Below are 22,206 nucleotides of genomic sequence, written 5' to 3'. Positions count from 1 at the left end.
TACACAAGCCATTATTTAGTATGAACGTTAGTTTATTTCAACACTTGTAAACAGCTTTGGCTGTGTTCTGAGAACAAACGATGAACCGAGATCATTCAGAGACATCTCCTTAACTCTAAAACAAACTAGACATTTAATTCATTGCTAAACATTTTCAACCTTTTCACCAAGTTTCTGCTTTTGTGATTTAATACCAAATATGCCTGTAACAAACATTTACATTCAATATAAATAAGTTGTTAAATGCAGTCATGTTTTATTTTAGTTCGTCATAATATTCCAGAGATGAAAACTGAAGTAAACCCCAAAAATAAAACAGAAGCTCTTCAATCCAAATTTCAATTGAGAAGGAAACTAAAACACAAGGTTTCTGTGCTGAAGCAATAACACACATCCACAAACATAACTACCATCTTCATGGTTTTTTTTTTTACATAATTACATCTGCATTCCTGAAGAAGTTCTGGACTGATATTCATCTGCACATTGGTACCGTTTTCCCGCCATTGACAAAGATGATGCTGGAGTTGTGAATTGTGGATGCACGTATTGCATGAAATTACATAAACCTACAAAATATAAATAAATAAATAGAATGTATTTCACCCTCCTCAAATCAAACACTGCAGAACGCTAGTGTCCAAAGGCACATTTCTATGGAAGCTTGTTTCCACCAAACAATAAAAAAGGTAATTACGACTATATCTCACAATTCTGGCTTTTTGTTCAGAATTGCAAGATATGTCAGAATTGTGTGATATATAGTCGGAATTGCGAGTTAAAAAAGTCAGAATTGCGTCAGAACTGAAAGTTATAAAGTGAGAATTGCAAGATTTTTTTTATTTTATTTTCTTACTTTTTTCGCAAATTTGACTTTAACATGCAATTGCGAGTTATAAAGTCAGAACTGTGTGATATAAACTTGCGTGATATGATTTTATATTGTGCAACTGCATGTTATAGTCAAATTTGCGAAAAGTTTTAAAAAGTTGCAATTCTGACTATATGACAATTATGAATTTATATCGCGCAATTCTGACTTTATAACCCGCAATTGCATGTTAGTCAAATTTGCGAAAAGATTTAAAAAGTTGCAATTCTGACTATATGACAATTGCGAATTTATATCGCGCAATTCTGACTATATGACAATTACAAATTTATATCACGCAATTCTGACTTTATATAACAATTGTGAATTTATATCGCGCAATTCTGACTTTATAACCCGCAATTGCATGTTATAGTCAAATTTGTGAAAAGATTTTGTTTAAAAAAGTCTCAATTCTGACTCTATAATTCGCAATTCTGACTTTATAGTGTCCAATTGTGAGGAAAAAAAACACAGAATTGTGAGATAAAAAGTCACAATTATGTTTTTTTTATTTTTTTTTATTTAGTGGCGGAAACAAGCTTCCATTCATTTCTGATGTTTCCCATCATCACACACATTTTACCCTCCGAGGGTAAAGAACGCCTCACGTCTGGATACAACATCCCAACTGCCTCCTGATCAATTAAAGTCAAAGCACATGTTCACTACAGAGGGAAGGAGGTCATTAGCAGTCCATGGAACATTCTAGAGTCACTTGATGATAATCATTCTATTCTCTGTAGTTTTATATGTCATTTAGTGCTCCTTTGTTTTCTAAGGAGGCGCGATCTGAAGAATCCAACATCTGAGATGGTCCTCCGAAATCTAGTTTGTTCCCTTCCTTGATGCTAAGTGTTAACAGTATAATATAATAATAAAATAAGTTATAATATTACTAACTAATTTTCAAGTGTGTAAGTGCTGGTGAAGCAATGCTAGCCAGCGTCGAACAGCTGCATTCATGTAACAGAGCTAAACGTGGCGAATGGATCATGGCATACGTTCCGTCTGAGCATCGATCTGTTCGCGCTGTGTAAATGTCCCGTTATACTGATTCATTAAAACTACTTTTGAGAGTTCATCATGGATGAGCGCTCAACTCTTCCCCTTCGTTGTCTTCTTGTTGTGCGTCAACAGCGGTCAATGTCGAAACCCCGGACCGTCTCTCTCTGCCGCTCGACGTCCCGACAGTCTCTAATGTAGAGGCTTGAATGCGTAGGACGCAGAGAATGAATTTCCACGACTGGAAAAAAGACACATAGAGAAGAGCAGCGACAGAGAGGAAGGCCGTGCGCTGGCTCTCATTTCTCGGTGACGGCTGCGGCCATGGGCGTCCGCATGGTTCCTCTCGCTGTGATGGCCAGCTCCTCGATCTCTGTGTTCAGACGTCTGATCACCCACTCCATCGCCTCGCGACCCTGCGGACGCAAACATTCACAAGTCAGACTGACTGTTAGATCTTTTAGCCACTGAACATCCATTATTTGTCTAGTTGTTTGTGATCAAGTCAGCTTTATTTCTACAGCTCTTTATACAGATTTATACTGTACAGACTGTTTCACAACATCTTCACAGTAATAAACAGGAAAATAACAGAATCAATTATGCAAACGTCATAATATGAGACTAATTCAAATTCTGCTGTAAAGCAGCTCTACAGAAGACAATACTGTCATTATTCAGATCAGTTCAGTTTTATAGCTGGAGGAATTCAAATTCAGACGAGTTCATAAATGAATCATTCTGAGCTATTTGTGAACGGCTCACTGAACTGACACTTGATTCACTCACGAATCTGTCAATATTTGGCAGTGTTAATAGACTGCATCTGACTCTTATTTTGACAGCACAGAGAACTTTTATTTTGACAGCACTGAGAATGCCAGAGCTCCTATAGAGTACCTCAGGGATGACGTGTTTTTGTAGGCCAACCCGGAAGTTAGCGGCGCACGGGTTCCCTCGATCGAAGGCCAATGCATTTTTCCCATAGACTTTTGGAAAATCGCAAAAAATACGCTCTGTGTTTAACAAAGGGTTATGACACTTATACGTTTTGCCTATCAAGATAATCTTTACAAGTTAACACAACATTAACACATTTTGAAGCCTAAATAAAGTGGTCAGATATAAAAAGCTAGCAGTAGGCTATAAACGGACTACAGCACACCATGGTCACGGATCAACGTCACCACCACCAAGCTTCCTCAAACTTTATTTAGAAAACAACTTTATTTAAACACATGCTCACTGATTATGATCTGCGCTGTGTATGAATACTTATCCACTTATCCATGAGAAATGCTGTCCAAATGTCCTGTTTGTCATGATGACGTCTAAAGTCCCCGCCAAAGGAAGTAGTCCCTTTTAGCAATTTGTTAGCAACCGCCGTTTTTAAGACACAATAAAGGTTTAAAAAAAATCACAAGCGTGTTATAACTGGTGTGTTTTACGTCATAGATCAAGACGTGAAAATATTTAGAGGCTTTGTTAACCACAGACCTTATTTCAGGCAATTTAGCAAAAACCCATTCAAAAAACCCATTGACTTTAGGAAGTGCTAAAATGCTAACTCGCTTCTGGGTTTTGCCTACAAAAACACGTCATCCCTGAGGTACTCTATACTCCATCTTAATTAGTTTACTGCCTCTTTTTAACAGTTTGTCTAATAAATTATTAGACAGAAATGTATTACAAGTAAGTATTTGTAAGCATTTGCTTTTCTATTATTAGTAATAATCTTGTTTTTATTAAAAAATAAAAATTAATTGCCCTGTTGGATACAGCTTTTTATTCATATTTTTACTAATTTCTTTATTTGTGAAATAATAGTTATACAAAATCAAAAAGTTGTTCTTCATATAATTCATTTTTAATTTAATTTATTTAGTTCTAATTTAGTAAATATGTCAAATAAATATACATTTAATTTCAGCAATTCTTTTAATTAAATAGTGTGATATTATTCAAGTGAAACTGCTTCTGGAAGAACAAATCTAGGGCGGGGCTTGATTTTGTCTGTGGGGAATTGATTGTTTGCTATTAGTGGATCTTATGTGAGTGACAGGTTGCCCCGCCCTCGTGACAGTAACTGGTGAAGCGTGTTTTGTTTGCTCACCTTTCCAGCATTGGTGGAGATGGTGGATGCCATGAGTCCCTCCAGATAGCTGCTCAGACTGACGCCCTTCACAGAGATGATGGCCTCCTGGGTGAGCATCGTCCTGTAGGAGCGGCAGCAGATATTGAACACGTTCACGACATACATGAGGTGTTTAAAGGTACAGTTCACCCAAAAACTATAATTCTGTCATCAGTTACTCTCCCTTATGTCATTCCAAACTCATAAGACTTCTGTTCATCTTTGAAACAGTAATGAAGAACATTTAATGAAATCTGAGAGATTTCTTCTCCTCCAGTTAAAGTCTATGCACCCAAAACGCTTCAAAACATTCATTAAGAGATGGTAAAATAAACCCATATGAATGAAACGGTCTTCTGAAGAGACATATGATCAACAGAGTTAATTTAGGCTCTTATTTACATATAAACATTAATCAGCGAACGTACATAGAACATCAAATATGGTAAACAGAAGCTCAACCCTATTTGTTTGAAGCACAAGAACAAACCTCATCGAGATTCTGCTTAAATGTTCAATGTGAATAAGAGCCTAAATTAAATCCGTTGATCATATAAAGCGATCGTGTCTCTTCAAAAGTCTTGAAATAAACTGCTCCATTCACATTCACCATCTCTTTATGAATGTTTTGAAGCTTTAAGAGTGAATATTCTTTCAAAAGAGAGACAGAAATCGCTCAGTTTTCATTTCAAATATCTTCATTTGTGTTTCAAATTGATTTGGAGAGTAAATAAGAGATTTAAATTTTTAGGTGAACTGTCCCTTTAAGAGGAGCAGCATGTGAAGAACAAGGCTGGTATTAGCTTAGACAGCTAGTTTAAAAAAAAAGAGAGTGAATCTTACTTCTCCGGGTCCTCCGGGTGCGGTCGGTATGTGAGCCGCTCGTCCACAGATACCATGTTAGTGAAAGTGATCTACGGTGAGAAAATCAGGCAGAGCATGAGAGGTATGACACATCTACAAAATATGCTGTTTACAACCATAACACAAACCAACGCCCTCCCAGAATGCAACACAGACTGGCCAGATGACATTCACACAAACTTAACTGCTATATAAAGGCCAGAATGTATGTTTGAATGTATGAGAAAAGGTGCACAGGATTTACTGACACACCAGAAACGTCCTGACAGATTCACATCAACCTGAGTTTGAGTGTTTAAGCTTTCAAATGATACTTAATTAATAATGATTGGGAAAAACCGGAACACTGACAGTTCACAGGCTATATAAATAAGATTGTGAATGAAAAGTGCTGACTCAGTATGATCTGGTTACAGCATGTGCACAGACACGTGTTGCTTGTAATAAACCACAGTTGACTGATATCAGCCGTGCCACTTACATTAGTCGACTGGAGCTCAAAGGTTTTCTCTTTGGGATCGACTATGGAGTGCTCCTGGATGTACGTACATGTCCGTGTGTTGCCAATTATCTGTGGAAAAAGACAGTGGGTTGATGTCTAAATCATACATCTTCACAAACAGACAGTGATCTCAAGACACACTCAGTTTTGGCTTTAGTTTCACTCAGTGTAATGTGCCCTCCACATCTCTGAGTTTACAGACAGAACAAGACAAACTATAATTAACCGACACTCTACTATTATCTTGACCTGTACTAGGACCGACTACACAAAGTCAGTCACGTGAAGACGGTTTAAATCTCATTTATTTCTCAAGACGACGCCACTGTGACTGTTTCCAACAACAAGAAAATTCTATGTAATTCTACACGTGTGAATGCAAACAGCAATATAATGTGTGCAGGAAACTCAAAGCTTTGGATGCACATCTTCTGTAAAATGATCAGAAACGCATTTCATTTGATCCCTTTAATATCTTGTTCAAATCTCTTGGCTCTCTGGGAGTTTTTGAAGACATAGAACTCAGAATGCTTACCAAAGTTGCATTTATTTGATCAAAAATACAGTAAAAATTGTAGAGCTGCCCCCTAATAGTCGACGAGAAGAGGCTTATGCTGCGTTCCAGACAAGGTTGGACCTGGGAATATCCCGAATTAATCCAGTCAATCACGTCACGTTCACATGTTGACCACATGATCACAATGCGAGCATATGACACAATGAGAGCATATCGTGTTTTTGTGTCAATTATGGCAACATCAGAATAAAAATAACATAACATCGCTTTAAAAACAGCCGACGAAAAGCAAAAACTGCTCAATTTGCTGCTCAAGAAACATTTATGATTATTATCAATGTTGAGAACAGTTGTGCTGCTTCATATTTTTGTGGAAACTGTGATACATTTTATTTTTCAGAATTCTTTGATGAATAGAAAGTTTAAAAGAACAGCTTTTGTAACATTATAAATGTCACTCTGGATCAATTTAATGCATCCTTGATTAATAAAACAATCATAAATGTTTCTTGAGCAGCAAATCATCATATTAGAATGATTTCTGAAGGATCATGTGACACTGAAGACTGGAGTAATGATGCTGAAAATTCAGATCACAGGAATAAATGACAGTTTACTATATATTCACATTGAAAACTGCTATTTTGAATTGTAATAATATTCCACATATTTTACTGTATCAGTCTTGGTGAGCAGAAGAGACTTCTTTCAAAAACTTTAAAGACCAAACTGACTAGAGCTCGAGGATTCAAACTGGGAAGTTTTGGCCTTCAGCGGTCCTTGAGCAGAATGAATGTAACAGGTCAAGGACGACAAGCAGAGGTCACAACTCACTCGTGTCATACGTCACAGCGGAACAGTTCATTCAGAAACACGACACCAGAACGACATGTGCTGAGGACTAACCAGACCGATATAACCATTCAGTCAGTTCGCCTACAGGTCAGGAATCCTCACACTCCAAACAGAGGTTAGTAGGGATACGAACATCTCAAACAGCGTGACTGAACTCTGAGCAGGATTTCACCTCGGCTTGACGGTTTCCACCAAACGTGACAAGAACAATGAGAGCTACTGAGTTCCTGTTTTAAGATTAACGTCAGCTGCTAGCTTTAATTCCACAAAACATGCAAACAAACAGATTAGTCTGTCTTATCTAGGAGAAAAGGAGGGAGTTTGTACCGATCTAACGATGGACGGCAGACCCCATTCAGTGCTGAGCAGCCGTTTGCTGTGCAAGCGTCCCTGCTGGTCCACGTTACGGTCCAGCACATCCACGCCAAACACGCTGGGGTTCATGGGGTTTGGGTACTTCTGCATGGCAGCTTTGGTCACGGTTTCCCATGGATGGCTGTGAGAGACAAAAGCAGACACTTTATTATTGACATATTAAAAGCAGAAAATATTAAAGAGGACCTATAATGCCCCTTTCACAAGATGTAATATCAGTCTCTGGTGTCTCCAGAATGTGTGTGTGAAGTTTCAGCTCAAAATCCCCCACAGATCATTTATTATAGCTTGTCAAATTTGCCCCTATTTGGGTGTGAGCAAAAACACGCCGTTTTTGTGTGTGTCCCTTTAAATGCAAATTATCTGCTGCTCCCGCCCCCTTTCCAGAAGAGGGCGGGGCTTTAACAGCTCGCGCTTCAGTCGCTCAACAACAACAAAGCTGGAGAATCTCACGCAGCCAAAATGACGAAAGTGTTCAGCCTTACATTGTTCAAACCGGAGTCGACACTGATGGAGATACTCAGGAAGAAGTTACAACTTTTAGACGTTTCTGAATGGTTAGTGGATAAATTTATGTAGTTGCTGTGGAGTTGATTCAACTCATCCACTAGCATGTGCCGTCATGTTAATCTTTTGTGTTGAATTGACCCTCTTTTGTGAAGCAGTCCGGCGTAAAATGACGGCATGACAACAACACTCTACTACAACAACTCTTCCTCTTCTCTAAAGCAGCCCAACATGGCCTCGCCCCCTTTGTTGCGTGTTCTCGGGGGCGGGGTTTATGTAAATTTTAGGTTTAGTGATGTCACCAACTCGGGAAGAAGCTCGTTGTAGTCCCTACCAGCCGTTCGTTGTACTCCTTAAAAAGCGATTTCTGTAAAAGAAAATGTCTCCCTTTGCATTGAAATTTCAGCGTTGTAACTTTGCAGATGTTGTTTATGCTCATACAGCAACATTACACACTAACTAAAGTTAAAAAAAAAATGATCAAGGACCCCTTTAAGCATGTTTAATTGCAGCTGAAGCGCAACACGACAGCGTGTGGTGGTGTTATATAATGCGTCTGCATCTGTGCATGACTGTAATATAATCACTGAGGAGTGACTTCAGTTAAGACTTCACATGAGCTGTGTTACGTCTGCAATGTGACCGTGGGACATCACAAGCAGTTTCATTCAACGACAGAGTCAGAAAGAGGATTCAACTATGGTTTCATCAGCAACCACATTTACAGCCACTTCTGTAAGAGATGCACAGTGCAACAACAAGCAAAAAGTATGTTCAAAAGAAAGATGAACTAGGACATTGAAAAAACCAAAACAAATCGATAACATTAGAAGTGCACGAAATTAATATGAAATCAATGTCCAAAGTATCTTTCACTGGATATATTCTGTGTACAATCTTATATTTTTAACACAATGCTTTAAAATAAAACACTCAACTGTTTTCAGACCATCACATTACTACACTTGTCATTAATATCTCATTTCTCTATTGTTGGCTTGTTTGTGTTAGTAGGGAAGCATCTTCATGTCACTTAACAAATTTGATATACTTTAAAAGGGAAGTTTCACTGGTCTTTTCTTCCTTATGTCGTATATCCGAATAAAACGCTTCAGGAACAAGAACAAATGTAGGGCGGGGCTTGATTTTGTCTGTGGGGAATTGACTAGATGGTTGTGGTTTGCTATTGGTGGATCTCATGTGAGTGACAGGTTGCCCCGCCCTCATCATCAGAGAAGAGATGCTGCAAGAGTGAGGGGAAGATATTCTGATTCAAGATTACCAGGAACATGAATTTAACACAATAATGATATGCACCGATAAATAAACTGCAATTTTCCATAAAAACACAACAAAGATTGTCAATTTTGATTTCATGGTGACTTTAAGAGTTTATTTATGATTAATGATCAATTTATGACCTTAGACCACAAAACCAGCCATAAAGGTCAAATTTGAAATTTAGATTTATACATGAGAGCTGAAAAGCTGAATAAATAATCTTTCCACTGATGTATGGTTTGTTAGGATAGGACAATATTTGCCCGAGATACAACTATTTGAAAATCTGGAATCTGAGGGTGCAAAAAAAAAATATATATATTGAGAAAATCGCCTTTAAAGTTGTCCAAATGAAGTCCTTAGCAATGCATATCCACTCACAAAAATACATTTTTGATATATTTACGGTAAGAAATTTACAAAATATCTTCATGGAACATGATCTTTACTTAATATCCTAATGATTTTTGGCATAACGTATTGTTGGCTATTGCTACAAATATACCCATGTGACTTATGACTGGTGTTGTGGTCCAGGGTCACAAATGTGGATGTGACTGTGTGTCCTGAGAACAGTATAAACAAGCCTGGAACAAAAGCTCGCATGTTTTATAATGAAACATTTGTTGCTTTTTAAACATGTTTGTTTTTGGACTCGTGTGTCTGAAATTAAGTAAACACTCCACTCCTAAAATAGGAAGAGCCTGGCGGCTTCAGCTAGTACGTTCCGTCATATGAATGGTTGCCTGGGAGACCGTCAGCAGTCATGTGACACGTGACGTCGGGCGGGAGGTTCATGTTGTAGGGGAAAGGTCATGAAGGAGAGTTGCGCAATGTGGCTGCAGATTTACACACGCGGGTTCAGAGGTCACCTCATCTGAACATCTGTAATTCTGAGTCAATGTCCACCGCAGCTGATAAGACTATGACAACATCATCATCATCACCACCCTAAACAGCAGGATCAGCCTCAAAGTTAGTTGTTTGCCCTGCTGACCCACTGAAGCAAACTTTAGTACAATGAAACTCTTATTTTGGTCATTTCTCTCAAGTAAGAGGGGCTTAAGAAACAAAATACAAAGACATAAATATAAAATAATACACAGTAAAAGGACAATAATTAGCAATACAGACACAATAGAGTACTAACAAACCTAGGAATGTTAGACTGATGAAATCTCTAATCAGACAATCTTTATACAAAAACTGAACATTGATTCTTACTGTATTGTGTATTCTCTATTGCTTTTATATGTCACTGTTTCTTAAGCCCATCATTCTTGAGAGAAATGGACAAAATAAGCATTTATTTATACTAAAGTACAGATGACACAGAATGTGTGAAGAGAAACTCAACATGATCTGCTATCTTCTTCACTAGTCCTTCAAGTGCCAAGGACATGCCGGCTAGATTGTGTAACTAACCGGCGAGTAGTTCACAACTCTTTATCTAATGTCTTTAGTAAACAATTGGTCTTCTGGGTGCAGTTATAGTTATTAATCTTTAGTAATGTCGGTAAAAGTTACTCAATTTTTAGTTACATGCTAATGCAAATGATAGCATTAGCATACAACTAAAGTTTCTAAATCAACTAAAACCATCGCTTTTACATTTACATTACTAACACTTTTAGCTCAATACAACCACGTATATACACTGGAGATTAAAAACATTACTTTTATAAAACTGAATGTTTGACAGGAAGCCGTTGAGTAACGTTAGACATTGGCGCCTCGTGCACAGTTCACACGGACGAGCAAATCCTGTCATTCAAGCTCTCACATTAGCATCCAACCTCATTAAAATTTAACATAAGACATTCACTAACTTGAAAATGTGCTCTGACGTCCAGATCTTCATGGTTCTTGATGAACGGTAGATGTTAAAAGCGCGAGGGCTGCTTGGTGACTCCGCGCCGCTTCCGCCGTTTGTTCCAGAACACTGACACTCTGGCCCCGCCCACCGGTGACGCACGTTCTGGCGCAGGACGCGATCCAGCCAATCAGAAGTGAGCGATCTGAATGGAAAACCTCCCGCCCAGAGAATGTGCGCATGCATGGAACAGCCATTAAAGTTCAGTACGGGAACATTACATGATATTAAGTGTGTTACGTCAGGTGCTTCTTGTGCACATACTGTCCAGGTGTATTAATAAAGGTTACACGGACATTTTTTTCTGTATATATGTATTAAATATATATATATATATATATATATATATATACAGACAATATGGTGAAAAATAATGTGCAAGAAATTGAAAATGAAGGGGAATATAGAATAGAATAGAATAGAAAGTAGAAAAAAGTGCAGTTCATATGAACTTTCTACTGAACTTTCTACTTTCTAATTTACACTTTACCGATTCTATTCTATTCTATAATCCTCTTCATTTACAATTCCTTGCACATTATTTTCCCCCATATTGTCTGTACTATATGTACAATATTGTAAATGTTAATAATCATGATTTGATTTTAATTTGCTCAATAATATGCAAAATTATAAATGCACAAAGCAGCATATTAAGCTATTTACATGGAATATATGAGAGTACCATTGCATACTACTCTTACTCTCAATAATAAAAATAATCTTGATAACAAAAATAATTTTTAAAGGGCATATTATTTTCGACATGCTATAATAATAGTACAGTCATCAAACTCTCTGACACAAATATAAGTCTGTGAATGAACATGTGACACAAATGAGAACCTGTTTCATGAGCATGAGCCTTTAATTGAAATGTTTCACAAGAGGCATAAATTTAGTCTGTTTCCAGACCTTTGACTGCTAGTGTCTATGAGTGAACAAGAATAAAGCATCAGCATGTGACAAACTCACACATACGGCACACACTGACCACATGTCAACCATGACAAACGGCTCAGTACTCATTCACTACTGTAAAATAATTTGTTCTTTATTTTCTTTTTAGTTATATAGTATGCTAGTAACACCTTAAAGATTAGTTTGAAAGTGTTTACTCTTTTTGTTAGGGCTATTTGTGCATATCCTGATGCTCTGACACAGTCATTGTGACAGACACATACCCACATTTTACAATCAATAGTGAGATTATACTCAGTTTCTGAGCCAAATGCCCTTTGAAGTGAAGAATTACACATCATCATACGGTTCAGACAGACGCAGGTGATCTGAATCTGTTCAGTTCAGCAGGTCATATTGTGTGGAAACTCTTTAACAACACAGTCTGGAATCATCATGTTGAAATAGGCATCTTGAGAAAACCAGGATCTATTTTAATGGGATATTAATTCTTGATTTGTAGGGTGAGTATCAGGCGCCCTCTGCTGATGATGAATTTTAATGCTTTTCTGTTTGAATGCTTTCCTAATCTATGTCTATATATCTGTGTTTTTATTATGTCTTGCCAAGTGTTTTTCAACAAAATTTTGATCTCAAACATATATTGTGTATATTACAATACAAATTCAGTATATTAACTCTTTCATGCATAGAGGTCGCTGCAGTGGACAGCTATTAAAAAGTAATTTTCTTACACATGCATGGGTTTTTAACCACTACAGTGGACTCTAGTGGATCATCCTCTACACTGCCACCAAGTGGCAAGCCTTTGTATGTGGAATTTTTTTGCCAAACCAAGATGGACAACTGCCAGTCAGAAATGCCAAGTTGCTCTGGAATATCCATCCATTCCTTCTATCCTAGGAGGCTCTTGCAGGGACAAAACAATAATTTAACATCAAGTAACATCTAAGGAGTCATATCATTGTTAAATTTTCCCAAGTATTGGTTTTAGATTGGGAGAAAATCAGCTATACAATTCATACTATTATTGTGACAGTTGTTCTTGAAAATACTTCATCTGCAGTAACTTTTTTTGGTTGTAAATAAATGTATTTGTGTTATTAGATTGTAATTGGCAGTTACGTCAAAAAAATAATCTGATTACATAATGCACACTACTTGTAATGTGTTACCTTACTCATTACATCAAAAAAGTCATCTGATTATGTAACGCACATTACTTGTAATTTGTTACTTTACTCGTGACATCAAAGAAGTAATCAGATTACGCAATGCACGTTACTTGTAATTTGTTACCTTACTTGTTACATCAAAATGTAATCTGATTATGTAATGCATGTTACCTGTAATGCATTACTTTACCCTTGACATTAAAAAAGTAATCTGATTATGTAATGCATGTTACTTGTAATGCCTTACTTTACTTGTGGCATCAAAAAAACGTAATCTGATTACACAATGCAGATTACTTGTCATTTGTTACCTTACTTGTTACATCAAAAAAGTAATCTGACTACGTAATGCATGTTACCTGTAATGCATTACTTTACCCTTGACATTAAAAAAGTAATCTGATTATGTAATGCATGTTATTTGTAATGCGTTACTTTACTCGTTATATCAAAAAAAGTAATCTGAATACATAATGCACATTACTTGCAATGTGTTACTTTACTCGTTACATCAAAAAAGTAATCTGACTATGTAATGCACGTTACTTGTAATTTGTTACCTTGTTACATCAAAAAAAAAATCTGATTACATCATGTACATTACTTGCAATGTGTTACTTTACTCGTTACATCAAAAAAGTAATCTGATTATGTAATGCATGTTATTTGTAATGCGTTATTTTACTTGTTACATCAAAAAAAGTAATCTGAATACATAATGCACATTACTTGTAATTTGTTACCTTACTCGTTACATCAAAAAAGTCATCTGATTACATAACGCACGTTACTTGTAATGCATTAATTTACTCGTTACATCAAAAAGTAGTCTGATTACGTAATGCACATTACTTGTAATGTGTTACCCCCAGCACTGCTCATTTCAGATGAGATTGAAAACACCTGAACACTAGTTTTTCCACAGTTTGAAAACATCAATAGATCAATGTAGATTTCAGTCTGAGGTTTTCTCAGAGAGGAGAGCTAAATTGATCCATTTTAATCATATTTAATCAGAATTATCAGCTAATAAGGGTAAATTGATGTACTCTGGTTTATATTATTTTATTCATTTGGTAAATACACACAGCATCACTGTGCTGTTACTGTATTATGTTTAATACAGTATCTCTTCAGTTAAAAACAGATCTGAAAAACAATCTGAAAATATCTTTGTAAAATATGTTTTAAAAAAAGTTCAAATCTTGTTTTTCATGCCCTAAGAGCAATAAAACACATGGGGGAAAAATCCTGACTGGTTATCATAATTCATGCATGAATTAGTCCAAGTGAGCAACAATATATACAAATACAAATATTGTAGGGACGTTCCAAATGTTTAAATTATAAATTGTTTAATCAATACTGTAAACTGAGTAATGATTGTATAATTGAATATTTCAGGGTGAAGAGATATTGTGCTGAACACAGTAACTGATTTTCCCCAGTAGGTGGCGTTGCTTTCTTTCTGTCAGCACTCAGTTGTTGATCTGTTGGATGTTCATCTTGTGTGTGTGTGTGTGTGTGTGTGTGTGCGCATGACGTTGGTGTGTGGGTTTGAGCCATCAGGATCAAAGCTGAGTGACGTGATCAGGTAAAGGACGAGGATCGACCTCACAGCACTCAGAGGTCACAGAGCAGGAGGATGACGGCCGACAGCAGCTTCTCCACATGTGAGGATGAAAGGACAGAGAGGAGTCACACACACTGACAGCACACACACAATCCACACACTCTCCAATCATCACCCCTCAAAGGTCAAGAACGACTGACCTATGGGTTGTTCTCAGATAAAAAAAAATATGTTCTAAGAACGTTTGGCTAACATCCCCATTTTACTTATTAAAGACCAGATAACTTTGAACTAAAGTTACTGGAAGAACGTTTGTTCACAACGTTGAGAGAACCTTGCCGTAACGTTCTGAGAACATTCCCTGTTAGATTCTTACTTTTTAAAATGTTATTGTGACATTTAAGCAAACCCTGCTGTTGTACTGAAGCATCTCGTGAGCCTCAAACGTGAGCAAGAGCAAATCTCAATCAGCGCAAACCCGTTGCCATGGAGATCATCTGATGCTCCCGCTGCTTAATTGGCATGTGGGTGTTAATTCCTGCATTCATGGGGCTTAATAATTACATTTTGTCTTATGTTGATGATGCAGCCGCCTCTCATATAAATAAAACACGACACACATTCTGTCCTGAAATACAGTTTATAAGGTCTAATGCTCTACACCATCATTCTATTCTATTCCATTCCATTCTATTCTATTCTATTCTATTCTATTCTATTCTATTCATTTTCAATTTCTTGCACATTATTTTTCATTTTGTGTGCTGTACTGTATGTACAATATTGTAAATGTTAATAATAATGAATCTATATTAATTTCTCCAATAATATGCAAAATTATAAATGCACAAAGCATCATATTAAGCGATTTACATGGAACAATTTCATACATTTTTATCCATTTGAAGCAATGTTTTTTCATTATACAGATTTAATGAACACTGTTGAATTTTTGTAGAATTACCTTTTTTTCTAGTGCTCTTTTGTGAAAATATCAAAAGAGTTGAACGTCTTTCTCGAATTTCTCTCCTCTCCTCCAGACAAATGTTCTCAGACACATTTTCAGCTCATAATCTTTGACACCAGAATCAGTGATTGAATCAATATTAAATTCATCTCTCTCTCCTGCAGTCTAGACGCTGTTTTTCCTGCAGCGTGATGCATTTGTTCAGTCAGCATCACTCCAGTCACATCATGCGCCGCTTCATTGTTATTGCTCTCAGAACACTTCATTTGGGTCAGATGACTGCCAGACCAGACAGTGTGAGTGTGTGTGTGTGTGTGTGTGTGTGTGTGTGTGTGTGTGTGTGTGTGTGTCTCATTATCAGTCTTGTCTGCAATTCCAAATGGACTGATGTCTCACTATATCTGCCCTCGCCTCTTTTATCTGTTTTTTTCTCTTCCAAAAGAGATTTGTTGTCTTCACATCTCTTCCATTTCTCTCTTCACTTGTCTTCCTCTCAGTGTGAGTCACACACACACACACACACACACACACACACACACACACACACACACACACACACACACACACACTCAAACACGCACACAAACACACTCACACACGCACACTCTCACACACACACACACTCTCACACACACACACGCACACACACACACACTCAAACACGCACACTCTCACACGCACGCACACACACACTCACACACACACACACACACACGCACACTCTCACACACACACACACACACACACACTCACACACACACACTCAAACACAAAAACACTCAAACATGCACACACTCACACTCACACACGCACACTCTCACACACACACACACACACTCACACACACACACTCAAACACAAAAACACTCAAACATGCACACACACACTCACTCACACACACGCACTCAATCACACACACACACACACACTCAAACACACACACACACACGCACACACGCACTCAAACACACACACACACACACTCGCACACACTCAAACACACACACACACACACACTCAAACACTCAAACACACACACACACACACTCAAACACAAACATGCACACACACACACTCACACACAAACACGCACACACACACGCACGTACACACGCACACACACATGCACGTACACACGCACACATTCGCGCACACACACACACACACACACACACACTCGCACACACCCACTCGCACACACACTCGCACACACACACTCACACACGCACACACACATGCTCACACACTCACAGACACACACTCACACAAACACATTCACATGCTCACACTCACACACTCACACACACACACTCTCTCACACACTCTGACACAAACACACACTCACATACAAAAACACACACAAACACACACACACTCACACTTACACACACACACAAACACACACACACACACACACACACACAGAATCAGGTTGTTTGTGTCTCTGATGCAGCTAAAAATAAATCAGGAAGAGAGATTTCCCATCATGAAATAAAGCAGCAGAGTCATTCTGTCTCGTCTCTCAGGTGTTCGACAGAATGAGGAGATGCTGCTGTCTAGACAACTGATTACAGCAAATGAGAGGCAGACAGACGCGATAACAAGAGAGAGAGAGAGAGAGAGAGAGAGAGAGACAGAGAGATCTGAATAGAGTTCATCCGTGTTCTGCTGAAACTCATCACCCCAGATAACAGGGAACTCAGAACATTAGCAAACATTCTTGCAGTAACATTACAGTTTCTTATAACCGTTAGGACACATTTCTCAATTCTTAAGTCACTTCATACAGTTCTCTTTTCCAACTTTCAGCTCCACAGCAGTTATTTTCACATTCAGAATGCACTAAAACTACCAAAACACTTCATTTATATCTCAAATCAACACCATGAAGATTTCACCCAACAAACACTCATAAAACAGACCTAAAAAACACTAACAGGAGCATTATATAATGATTATAAACATGAATAACACTCTCTGTAGTTTATAATTCACATATGTTACATGATAGATAAAACCACATTTAAACCTTCAACATCTGCAGCAGGTTTAATAAAGAGTAAAATATTAATAAACAAGATACAGCAGAAATCCTTTATTAACCTTCAGACAGAGACTCGACTCAACTGCGGCTCTATTTCTAGATGAAACAGATGCAGACAGAGAGGAAACTGTTGCTCAACAGAGTTTTGCTTTCTAACATCATGTGAGCGTCCAGCCGAGTGAATCATCATTTCTGAAGAGCTCAGACAGATTATGACCTCACAGAGTCTGATTAGGACACAAACATGAAGAGCACGAGATGGCAGCTCTTCACCAGAGCTTCAGATTAAACAGTGTTGTGTAAGTAAAGACGGAGTGTAGCGAGCTGAATGAGCGCTGGTGTGAAACACACGCGTCGGAGTGTGTTTTGTTGCTTTTGTAATCTGCAGTTTAGCGTCACAGCCAGACATTATCTCATGACTGAAGCACATGCTCCTGCTGCCCACAATGCATCAGTGCCCATGCTGATACCTCAGACTCAAGGTTATGAGTGTGTGTTATTATATGTGTGCGTTTCGATCACCAATGTTTGATGCGTTTGCATATTTCACTGTTAAAATGCCTTAAAGTGTGTGCGTGTGTGTGTGTGCAAGTGCGTATTTGTGTGTGAGTGTGTGTGTGAGTCTGTATGTGTGTCTGTGTGTGTGTGTGAGTGTGTGAGTCTGTGTGTGTGTCTGTGTGTGTGTGAGTGTGTCTGAGTGTGTGTGAGTGTGTGTGTCTGTGTGTCTGTGTGTGAGTGTCTGTATGTACGTGTATCTGTGTGTGTGTGTGTGTCTGTGTGTGCGATAGTGTGTCTGGGTGTGTGTTAGTGTGTGTGCGTGTGTTAGTGTGTGTGTCTGTGTGTGTGTGCATGTGTGTGAGAGTGTGTGAGTCTGTATGTGTGTCTGTGTGTGTGTGTCTGCATGTGAGTGAGTGTGTTTGTGTGTCTGTGTGTGAGTGTGTGTGTCTATGTGTGTGTGTGTGTGTTAGTGTGTGTGAGTCTGTGTGCGAGTGTGTGTGTGTCTGTGCATGTGTGTGAGAGTGTGTGAGTCTGTATGTGTGTGTGAGTGTGTTAGTATGTGTGTGAGTCTGTATGTGTGTCTGTGTGTATGTGCGTGTGTGAGTATGTGCGTGTGTGTTAGTGTGTGTGTATGAGTGTGTGAGTCTGTATGTGTGTCTGTGTCTGTGTGTGTGAGTATGTGCGTGTGTGTTAGTGTGTGTGTATGAGTGTGTGAGTCTGTATGTGTGTGTGTTTTAGTGTGTGTGCTTGCACGTGTGTGTGTGTGTGTGTGCGTGTGTTAGTGTGTGTGAGTCTGTGTGCGAGTATGTGTGTCTGTGCATGTGTGTGAGAGTGTGTGAGTCTGTATGTGTGTGTGTCTGTGTGTGTTAGTATGTGTGTGAGTCTGTATGTGTTAATGTGTGTGTTAATGTGTCTGGGTGTGTGTTAGTGTGTGCGTGTGTGAGTGTGTGCATGTGTGTGCGTGTTTATGAGTGTGTGAGTCTGTATGTGTGTGTGTGTGAGTATGTGCGTGTGTGTTAGTGTGTGTGTATGAGTGTGTGAGTCTGTATGTGTGTGTGTTTTAGTGTGTGTGCTTGCACGTGTGTGTTAGTCTGTGTGTGTGTGTGTGCGAGTGTGTGTGTTAGTGTGTTTGTGTGAGTGAGTGTGTTTGTGTGAGTCTGTGTGCGTGCGTGTGCGTGAGTGTGTGTGTGTGTGTTTGTGTGTGTGTATGAGTGTGTGAGTCTGTATGTGTGAGTGTTTTAGTGTGTGTGCTTGCATGTGTGTGTGTGTGTGTGTGTGTGTGCGTGTTAGTGTGTGTGAATCTGTGTGCGAGTGTGTGTGTCTGTGCATGTATGTGAGAGTGTGTGAGTCTGTATGTGTGTGTGTCTGTGTGTGTGAGTGTGTTAGTATGTGTGTGAGTCTGTATGTGTGTCTGTGTGTGTTAATGTGTCTGGGTGTGGGTTAGTGTGTGCGTGTGTGAGTATGTGCATGTGTGTCTGCGTGTTTATGAGTGTGTGAGTCTGTATGTGTGTATGTGTGTGTGTGAGTATGTGCGTGTGTGTTAGTGTGTGTATGAGTGTGTGAGTCTGTATGTGTGTCTGTGTGTATGTGTGTGTTAGTGTGTGTGTATGAGTGTGTGAGTCTGTATGTGTGTGTGTTTTAGTGTGTGTGCTTGCACATGTTTGTGTGTGTGTGCATGTGTGTGTGGGTGTGTATGAGTGTGTGAGTCTGTATGTGTGTGTGTGTGTGTGTTTAGTGTGCTCGCACGTGTGTGTTAGTCTGTGTGTGTGTGTGTGCGAGTGTGTGTATTAGTGTGTTTGTGTGAGTGAGTGTGTTTGTGTGTGTGTTTGTGTGTGTGTGTGTGTGTGTGTCGCAGAGGATGATAGAGCAAAGCACCGGTCACAAATGTAAAACTGGTACTGGAAGCCAATGATTATAGTTTATAAATATGGATATTTTTCTTACAAAAGCCCATCGCTTCTCTTCAGAAGGCCTTTATTAACTCTTTTATGATGGATAGATGTGCTTTTCTGAGCTTCATAATCTCGCCCCTCATTCACTCCCATTATAAAGCCAGAATATTTTTAAATTTTAACTCCGATTGCGTTCGTCTGAAAGAAGATAGTCATACACACCGAGGATGGCTTAAAGGTGAGTAAATCATGGAATAATTTTCATTTTTTTTTGTGTGAACTATCCCTTTAACAGCAAGATAGGCAAAAACAGTGCTGTGTTTGACCAGAAGAGGGCGTTTATTCTCTCAAATTTTCAAGAAGAAATAGTGGAAGTGATTTTCTATATTCAAGAGATAAATGTTCTGTATCTCTGAGTGGTTTACTAATGTAGGGCTGAAAATAAAGGAACTTAAATCAGTTTTTATTCTATTATTTATTTTAAAAGAGCATGTCTCATCAATGTCATAATATTCAGTAATGGGGGAATGAACAGGATAGATATTATGAAGGATTTTAAAGTGAAGTTCCTCAACCCTGCTGGATAAGGATACACATAATTGTATTCCAAATACATTCCAATCTACATCCGTCACAAAGGAACGCCAGTAGATTCTGCGAATCTGTTTGCTGTTGCATGTCCTCCTATCTAGGAGATCAAAAGCAGAGCAGAATTGGCTCATGCACTCAGTCAAAGGCCAAGTCTGGCAGTGACGTGATGCTGTCTGCCTCTAAGCCCCGCCCCCAGTGCAGTAGCGCCGCCCCCCCGCGGGTTCCCAGCCAACTTGGACTTGAATGAGGTGCGCGCAGACGGCTGGAAAGTAGTACAAACCGTCTGGGAATAACACCGGGAATACTGGAGTCCAGAGGCCAGACAGCGGGACGGGGGCGGGGGGAAGGCGGCTAAAGGAAAGCCGCGACGAAAGCCCTCAGAACTGCCGGGAAGAAAGAACCGTCGGTGAAGGAAGAGGAAAAGCCTGCGTCAATGTTTTTATTCGACAGCGCGCGGTGAATCCCCCCCTTTTTTCCTCGTCGATCCCCGTGAGATTTCTTTAAATGTTCAGCTTCATGGGTCTGATGAACGGAACCACCGACACCCACACCAATGTCTCCTGTACATGTAACTGCAAGAGATCCACTTCATTCCAGAGTATGGCGATCAGTGAGTATCGTTTTCTCTCAGTTTTCCCTGACGTAAACCGCCGACCGATTCGAATTAAACTACAGCGGATCATCTCGATTCGAAGCGAATCATCTCGCATCTATACACACCCGCAGTGTGTTTATGTTCTTCTTTAGTTGTTTAGACTAATCATTTGTAAGGTAACGAGTCAGATAAACTCCTCAGAAAGTTTTAACGGGGACTAGTTTAGGTCGTGTAAGGATCTGGTTAGTGGGTGAAGCGGTCAGTGACAGCGTGAGTCTATAATCATTAGCTCACATTAGATTATCTAACTTTTTGATGACATGGACCCCTAAATATGATGTTCCCTATATATATATATAACAAAATTAGTACTTTTCTGTAAGTTAACTTGTTTTTTTATTGGCGGGGACAGTCTACATATGCAGTCCCCCCTTAGCTATATGCACATGAAAACATTGTGATGTAATGATGTGCATATTTTCATAAGTATGCTGTCATTATTGGTTTGGTCTGTGCTTATCAGAACGGATGTGGTTCGGCTCTTGTCGGTCGACTGCTTGTGTGACGTTCTGTCTGCTCCAAAATCCTCAGCTGGGAGTTGCCCGACTAATACTTAATTTGTAGTGACTAACTTATTGTTCAGACAGCTGCCCCCTGTTGTCCAGCAGACTCATTCATTCGTGGAATTTTATTTGAGGACGCATGATTAACCGTCTTGCAAAATCTGTCTGCAGTTACCAAATAATCTTTTGTGAAGAAAAAGCTGAGCAAATAGCAAGGTGATATGTGCCCGGCGTCGTGGGAAAAGATCTGCAAAGATCTCGAATTCCAAAGTAGAACTTGCTGTCCGGTTTCGGGCATCTCTGATATTGTAGAAATAATGTTCCTGTAATCGTAGCTGTTTTCAGACATTGTCTTGCCCTTGTTTGTCTAGACAGACACTCAGTCACGCCTGACCTGATGTTCTCTGGAAATAAAAGTTACACTCCGGCAAATATCCAGTTGATCAAGTTTAAGTCAGTCGGCTGTGGTTTGATCCAGAGTTTGTTCAAGATTCGAGCACAGAGCTGGTTTCTTCAGTGTGGGTGGCGAGGGAAGGATTTTGGTTATTTTTATTTTGCTTCTGTCTGTGAGGATCTCTTATCACAAATTGTTTTGCCCGTTTT

General features: G+C 39.0%; 2 protein-coding genes and 1 long non-coding RNA gene across 6 annotated transcripts in view; 1 reads left to right on the top strand and 2 right to left on the bottom strand.

Annotated features, from left to right (window-relative positions):
* Window positions 1-11: 11 nt before the first annotated feature.
* prelid3b (PRELI domain containing 3) lies at window positions 12-10,899 on the bottom strand. The gene is made up of 6 exons (XM_051896200.1): window positions 10,741-10,899; window positions 7,076-7,244; window positions 5,356-5,445; window positions 4,854-4,924; window positions 3,990-4,092; window positions 12-2,292 (listed from the first exon to the last, which is right to left on the bottom strand). Exons 1-6 carry the CDS (start codon window positions 10,770-10,772, stop codon window positions 2,176-2,178), a joined length of 582 nt encoding a protein of 193 aa, XP_051752160.1. The 5' UTR covers window positions 10,773-10,899; the 3' UTR covers window positions 12-2,175.
* Window positions 10,900-12,076: 1,177 nt separating this feature from the next.
* The window catches only part of pmepa1 (prostate transmembrane protein, androgen induced 1), a 33,938-nt gene continuing 23,808 nt past the window's right edge, over window positions 12,077-22,206 (top strand). The window contains exons 1-2 of one of the 4 annotated variants that reach the window (XM_051896197.1): window positions 12,077-12,208; window positions 14,450-14,553. In XM_051896197.1, coding sequence (XP_051752157.1) covers window positions 14,526-14,553 — 28 coding nt within the window. In that variant the 5' untranslated portion in view covers window positions 12,077-12,208; window positions 14,450-14,525. Of the gene's footprint in view, window positions 12,209-14,436; window positions 14,554-20,610; window positions 21,056-22,206 lie in introns of those variants that run through there. The other 3 variants (XM_051896198.1, XM_051896195.1, XM_051896196.1) reach the window with 3 other exon arrangements.
* On the bottom strand, window positions 12,231-15,989 carry LOC127513948 (uncharacterized). Its single transcript, XR_007930529.1, has 3 exons — window positions 15,418-15,989; window positions 13,114-14,542; window positions 12,231-13,051 (listed from the first exon to the last, which is right to left on the bottom strand). It is a non-coding gene; the product is annotated as an uncharacterized LOC127513948 (long non-coding RNA).

Source organism: Ctenopharyngodon idella, chromosome 6 (assembly GCF_019924925.1).
Source record: "Ctenopharyngodon idella isolate HZGC_01 chromosome 6, HZGC01, whole genome shotgun sequence".
Lineage (NCBI taxonomy): Eukaryota > Metazoa > Chordata > Actinopteri > Cypriniformes > Xenocyprididae > Ctenopharyngodon > Ctenopharyngodon idella.
This window is presented reverse-complemented; position numbering and strand designations above follow the sequence as displayed.

Coding starts and splice junctions, on each gene's coding strand:
- prelid3b (XM_051896200.1), bottom strand. CDS start 10,772: ATGAAGATCTGGACGTCAGAGCACATTTTCAA. Junction 4,925..5,355: donor TTGAGCTCCAGTCGACTAAT/GTAAGTGGCACG, acceptor TTCTCACCGTAG/ATCACTTTCACTAACATGGT. Junction 2,293..3,989: donor TCTCCACCAATGCTGGAAAG/GTGAGCAAACAA, acceptor TTGCGTCCGCAG/GGTCGCGAGGCGATGGAGTG.